At 36.3% G+C, this 7,341-nt stretch overlaps 1 protein-coding gene across 1 annotated transcript; it reads left to right on the top strand.

Moving 5' to 3' along the window:
• Positions 1–3,178: 3,178 nt before the first annotated feature.
• MESR3 (misexpression suppressor of ras 3) lies at positions 3,179–5,364 on the top strand (the record flags this gene model as incomplete). The annotated part of the gene is made up of 3 exons (XM_018537560.1): positions 3,179–3,268; positions 3,439–3,651; positions 4,155–5,364. Coding segments are annotated over 3 exons (642 nt in total), but the record flags the coding sequence as incomplete, so codon positions are not given.
• Between the last annotated feature and the right edge of the window lie 1,977 nt (positions 5,365–7,341).

Raw genomic sequence — 7,341 nt, 5'->3', positions numbered from 1 at the left:
TTCATTAAATTAATAGTTATAATAAATTTAAACACATTATAACACGTAATCTCGGTGATACAAAATTTAGTATTTTTAAATGATTTAAAGAATATACAATTTTTTATACATTTTAAATACTTTTTATCTAGTTACTAATAGACAAGGTCGTTTAAGATTATTTTAAATAAATAAAAATTATAATTATACAATATTTTTTCCATTAAATTAATTATAATTTGTATGACATTATTATTCGCGATTTTATTTTTTGCAATTTCTTATTAATGTCAATTAAGAATTTAATGTAAGGAATCCATTAAAAATGATGGGACAATTATGGAATTCTGAAATACTTTTATATTCGAAGAAAAAGGGAAGTCTGATAACCACGTCTACCGCTGCATTGCGATCCAATTAATCCACCTGATAATTATTTTCTGCCTCCCAAGCGAGAGCGTGCCTGCTTCGTGAGAATACAGAGCGACGGTGTGCGATCGTAATTATCTGTAGTTTATCTAGACGTGAAACGAAGCTGGGCTCTTATCACAATAGCACATCCCCCATGGCAACATGGACAATGCACTTCCGGTGTGTATTCCTCACACGCACGATATGAATCGGTTCGTATTTCAATTTGTATCGTTATGTTGCGCTACCGTGATATCTCATCACACGCATGATACCGATACCTAGTAGCGGGACCAATAGATGCGGGTCGATTGTGAAAGGGAGAGTCGCTCTTCTACCGGTATTCCCAGTATTTGTATGTTCCTTCCACGAACATAATACAAGCATATTAAATTTACATAAATCAATATTAATGTATTAATCTGCTACCTGCAATACGGAATTTTGTCTAACGCGATGTCATAGATGTATTATTTCAACGGGAACTTTCCTGTTTGATTTACATAATTAAGATAATACCTGATAAATTATACGTTGTACTGACAGTTACAATTAATAATTAGTTAAACATGCGGGTTTGTTGTGATAGGTTTGTTGACATCGTATCGATTAATTTAAAAGAAATATATATTTATTTCTGGCTTATATAAAAAACAAGTTTTAGAAAATGTTTTATTGTTACTTATCAATTTATCATTATTTAAATATTATTCCAATCACATACATTTAAAAAAATAAAAGCATCTCGAATTTTTTTATTAATATTTAATTTAATTATTGAGAAGATTCAATTTGACTGATTTATATGTCCTACAATTATTTTTCAAAAAAGTTTCTATTGATCATATACAATTTATAATAGTAAATGTTCAATGTGACATTTTTTCTCTATCTTATTGATCAAAATTGAAAATTGTATTAATAAATTTCGCTCGTTTTGTGCAATGCAAATTAAATAAGTAAATGGTTTAAATCGAGCTAAATGGATTTAATAATAATAATTGTTCTTAAATTTTATGATATAAAAGAGAAACATAACTTGGAAACTAACAAAAAGTGTCGTACGTTTTGAAACTCACAGGTCCTTCTTCAAATTTTATGTTATTTAGTAAAATAAATGTATTATAACATGCGCTGTTAAAATATGTATATCCTAACAGTATATGACATAAATAAGAACAAAGAGAAAGAATTTTATTCTCTGTAAAACACACATCACACATAAATAATTGCATCGTTTTACGTTTCATTAAAAAAATATATTTTTATTAGCATTTGTCTACTTGTCCGTTTAAGAGTTAATAAGACTAGATTTGACTAGATCAGTGGCAATGTGTCAGTAACGATCGTGAGTAACAGAGGAATGCGCTCGTCAAGTGCCAGGGAATCGTTGACACGATCGTGTATCAAAGCGTCACCATCAATGAACGAGAAGGGATACGAGGTCGTCGTCGTCATCGTCAACCTGTAGTAGAATTGCTTCCTAGAATCGAACCAATGACATATATATAGCGATATTAGTCATCCGGCTGATTCATTAATGCTATGCCAATCGAATTAAGGCCGGGCTTTTCTCGCGTGCATTAAGTAGGTCGACCCTGGATGCTGCTGGCTGATTAGCTCTCTCACAGAGCCGGTTGCCGACATCTCTCTCCCTCTCTCTATCTGTACATATATACATCTCTTTCGCTCTTGCGTCATCATAGTATCGAAGTCGACGACCTAGTTTTTCTCACCTCTGAGGTCAGGAGTCGGAGGAGCATAAAGGGGTCCTCCACCCCTGCGAATGCTTTCGTCCGTTTATATCGTACTCACGTTTCACGTAAAATTTTACCGACCGGACTTTATTATTTTGCAAATTTTGTATATAAAGTGACACGTATAACAAACAATTTGCAGTGCTATATTTTATATTATTCAATAGCGTGACAAAACATTTTGAACATTTTATTGAATTTTAAGATTTTAGGAACTTCATTGAGTTTATATTAATATAGTTATGGTGGTGTATTATATATTTTTGTGTAGACTCTCTCTCTCTCCTAGATTCTTAGAGTAACGATTAAAAGGATCAAATTACGCCTTGATTGTAGATTCGTTTCGATACCCTTGTTTCAACAAATCCATTTTTCAATGACAACTTCAAAATTGTTGTGCTTAATAAAAGAGGTCGCGGATATTTATAGGATGGTACCAGGGTGCTCGCACAATCCAGGGTGTACCAGAAATCGATGAGCATTCGTGCGCGCTCGCAGAAGGCAAGCAGTTTCCCTCCCTCCACAAAATAATAAACCCTCTCTGTATCCAATGTATTTCAATATTGCATAATGAATATTAAGTTGCACAATAAATTCCGTAGAAGTTTTATCTTCGCCTATAGAAGAAAATCGCGTAATAAAAAAAGTGTATAAGAAAAAAGAGGAAACTACTCTCATAATTTTTCAGTTCTATGTGTTGGCGAGTTTCGTGTGTAAACTATTTTTTATAGATAATATGTACTTTATGGTCATTACAAAATTGATATAATAAAACAAGGTCAATCTCTTTTAATAAGATTCGCTCTCACAATACAGTCAACTTTTTATTTATGTCGTTTTTCTCTTTCGTTTCTTTGCAGAAAACAATGAACGGACCAGTTTATGCGTCATCTTGTCCCGCATTGCAGTCAAATCTGTCGCTACACAGCTCATCCTATTACAGCGAATATAGCGGCACCACGCGAAGACGACTATCCTCGACGGGCGAGGCGGATACTTCCGCAACGTCGAGTTATGAGGGTAGTGACAGCTCCGAGAACAGCGACGAGTCTCGTCTCGATCCAGTTAGCCAAGTGGAACGAGAACAGCTCGAGACTTTTTTTCGAGGATTAAAATCACAGGTGAGCTTTGCATTAAATATGTAATAAACTACACGTACACAAATGAATGCGTTGATAAAAGAAATAATAAATTAAACGAATTTATGATATAAATCGTATGGGTAAGTGCTATGAAATGTAGCTACGAGCGAGCCTGAATAAGATAATATCTTGTGTTTTGTGATACGCAGGTATTCGTCTGTGAGTCACTGGCGAATCTGTATCTCGGGAGCGCCTCTCAAACAGAGAGGTGGGAGCTCCGTTTCACCGGAATTCCCGTGGTGGTTCTTGATCTTGGGGAGACACGATCAAGATCCAAGAGACGAATCCAAATTTTATTGGCAGAACGCGGTACTTGCTTCACTCTCTGGCGTGAAACTATCGACAACCTCTCATCGTACAAGGTACCATCGTTGATCATTCATAACATGCTTGTCTCTAACAATATATGTTTTCAAAACTTGGATTATTACATAAGTGTATTATTATATATAAAATATAGTATATGTAATATCCAATTTATAAATTAGTAGTGACAAGTAATTAGTATTCAATACTCAGATTACAACGTAATACTCGAGATGCAATGTTAATGACAGACTGCAACCTAAATAATTTATTTACGTGTTCATGCTCGTCAGATAGATTACGGAGTGCTATATTACAAAGCGGATTAAATTTCAGCATTGGACATTTAATACCGTTTCAAATTTCTTACGTGCTTGCCAGACGAAATAAAACACAAGTGGTACGGCATAGTATGAATCGCACAAGTATTTTTTAAATCTTTAAAGCGACGTCAAAGAAATTTTCCTCGTATAGTGGAAAAATACTATTTATATATTACATTAGGTACACCTTCGATTTTTCGCGTTCTACGAGATAAAAGCATTCGAAATATTTTCAGGTATCGGGACCAGCTTTTCACACGATGTGTCTCTCGTCAGATCACACTCGCCTAGCTGGACTCAGCTTCGACAACTCAAAAGCGGCGAATGATCTATGGCAGCACATAGAGCGCCTCGTGTCCTGCCCGGAAAATATCAGCCTATCGGCTCCGGGTAAGAAGAAAAAGAAACCAGTGCAGAAGAAGGTAGTGCTACCGGCCAAGAGCAACATCAGTCAACCGTGCCAGTTCCAGCATGTGACCAGCGTGGACGCGGCCGATCGTTCGCGTTACTTCTCGCTGCAGACGCTGGTACCAGCGCTGAGCGAGTTGGAGAGCTCGCTGGAGGCAAACTTCTGAGAAAAGCCTGAAGCCTCCAAGCTCTCATAGGGTCGACGCAGCGCGACGCCTGACTCCCGCCTTCTTCTTCGGAAGTGATCACACCGAGGAAGAAGGATCCGGTTAATGTCGCGTGCGAGAGAACCGATGAAATCCAAGAAACTCGCGCACAGGCGTCTCGGATTGCGAACTTTGAGAGCTGTCGAATAAAGGAAGGCGACACCGCGGATTCCATTGGAATTTCTTTTATCTTCTTGCTCTTCCTCCGAACTAGTTGTAGAAGGTCTAAGACCTAAGACGGGGAGGAGATATATCGACGAAGCTTTAACGACAAAAAGAGAAGGCGGATACTCTTTTCTCGAAGAGCCCTCGCGGCTCTTGTAGTTTTACTTGGATTCATCTTTAACTTCTCTCGTGTCTCTCCCGATATAATCAGCCAACTATAGTTAGTAAGAATTAAGTAAGACGCTGAATTTCGATTCCGCATTATCTCTTGTTCTCGGCGGATCAATTTTCCGATATGAGGATTCAAAAAACCAAACTCGAAGAACTTTGAAGAGACAAAGTGCGGCAGGAGGAAGGAGATTTGTGTCTTCTCCGAAATAGACTAATCCGTTAATGTCACGCGCGCAAACTACGAGATTGTCCGCAGACTGAGGCGGAACATTCATCAATCCTTCTAAGTACTCTTGAAAGTGACTACGATTGATGTTCGCGACTGCGAATCCTGACTGCAGCCCCGAGCGAAACAGAAAGTATCCTCGAGGCTTTCTAGTGAGAGACTCTCCAATCTCATCCCACTCTCTTTGTCTTCGAAGAGTCCTTCGAGTTGTAACTATCGATGTCGTGAGATTTATTGTAGACTCAAAGAAAGTCTTCTCTATCGAACGTTACGGCGATAAATGATCTATTCGTGATAAACGTTCTCGCATCTCGGAGAACACACACTTTTGATAGATTATTTTATTATTATTAATACACCACATGACTATCTGGTGTTAAACTTTTAATTTTTCAGTAAAATAGAAAAAGAAAATTAATCAAAATAAAAATTGAAGGTAATAATATGTAAATGATAGAAATAGATTCATTTTAATTACGTATTATATATACATTTACGGCCTTTTTACTTCGTGTAAAGTAGAGAAATTTTTGTTTATATTTTTATTTCGCGTGTACGATGGTTCTACGTACCTATTTTAAAGGATCTTTAGAGATTCATGAAAGCAGGACGACCGATCGTCTTGTCGCACTCTGCAATTCGAATGCGGCGATGTAATGCGAGGGGAAGAACAAGCGCTTTCGTAATGGAATGTCAAAGACGCGAAACCTTGACACGAAAACCAAACAGCGAAGCATTGCGATTAGAAAGAATCATGCAAATATATGCAAAATATATTTCCGGGAGCATCGTATCGGTTGTATACACGTTGTTGCTATTTACTGAGAAAAGAAAACTTTCTCGTTGAGGAGTGGAGGAATTGTACGGTTTGTAATTAAAGACGCGCGCTGTCGTGGTGAAAACGACATTTAAAGAACTTTCAAAGCAAGATGTGAATAATTATGTCGTTACGAAATTAAGTTTAATGCTTTCCCGATTGCATTCACCGTAAAATGCCAATAGCTTCAGAAAAAAAGACTTAAAGATGAAATGGCAATTATCTTCATTAATTGCAGAAAAAATGTATTTCCTTTACTATTGATCGCAGAAAGACAAGGCCTGTCGCTCATTCACTGTATGTTGCAACAACATGGCTTTAGATCAGCGAAGAGTTGGGGCGTTTCGAAATATTATGATATAATAATTGTAATACTGTTAGACAAGACGTCAAAAAAGAAACCGACACAATCGAAACAAAGAGCCAGATCTTCGTGATGTAGAATGTTAACATAAACCAAGTCATTAACGTCTGTATGTTGTGGATTCGTGAATTATAAGTACGTAAGATTGATGCACGATTTCAGTAAGCGACATAGGAGTCGATAAATCAAAGAACGAAATACTGCCGAATATTGAAATGCAAAATAAACTAAGATTAAAAGCGACAAGTACTGGAAACAATTATTGTGCCAAAACAGTAATTGAATCAATAAAATAACAGGTTTTAATTAATTCATATTCGAAGACTCGAGTATCATGCGCTTCCACTTAACACAAGAGTTGAAAAAGCCAGTCCATATCGTAATTAAGGCAATTACAACAAATTGACCAGCGTGTTTCCAGGCTTGTAACGCTCGTTTAACACATTACGATGTTAATTAGATTACTAATTAGGTAGAACTAGTTGGATTAACGTGTCCATTTATAGCAAATCCTACTTCCTACCCCTCGAGTCGTTGCAATGTGTCTGTAGATTTCGGTAGAATTTTTCGATCTTGATGTCGACAACGTGTACGCTCGATAAAATGTTAAACAATGAAGATCTACAATCATCAATTCTATCCAAGTGAAATAATATTAAAGAACTGATTTTTAATTAAACGTTCTTGGATCAAACTGGGACGTTTCATATCCTAATATAAATGTTATCCTTGCAAAGACAATTTAATTTTATATCTCGAACTTATAGTGCTTCAGAAATATTCTTTTAATACAATCGGTTATATCTTTTCAATTTCATAGATATTAATTAAAATCTCTTTTCAATCTTTCTTTCGTATTATTTCACTTAGACGTACTTGGTCCATAAATGAAAATAAAGATAAGTATTCTTCCCGAGAAAGTCGCGTTCGAGAATGTTGTTTTTACGACATTCGCAACAAGACTGGTTTTACCATCCCGCGAATGTAGGCACAGTTAATAATAGGTACCTAGTAGTAATAGTGGTCATTAAAAATTGATTTTATCCTTGGGATTATGTACGTGAAC

The sequence above is a fragment of the Cyphomyrmex costatus genome, unplaced genomic scaffold, assembly GCF_001594065.2.
Source record: "Cyphomyrmex costatus isolate MS0001 unplaced genomic scaffold, Ccosl1.0 scaffold18, whole genome shotgun sequence".
NCBI classification, from domain to species: Eukaryota; Metazoa; Arthropoda; class Insecta; order Hymenoptera; family Formicidae; genus Cyphomyrmex; species Cyphomyrmex costatus.
The sequence above is the reverse complement of the archived record's forward strand: the minus strand, read 5'-3'. Positions and strand labels throughout refer to the sequence as shown.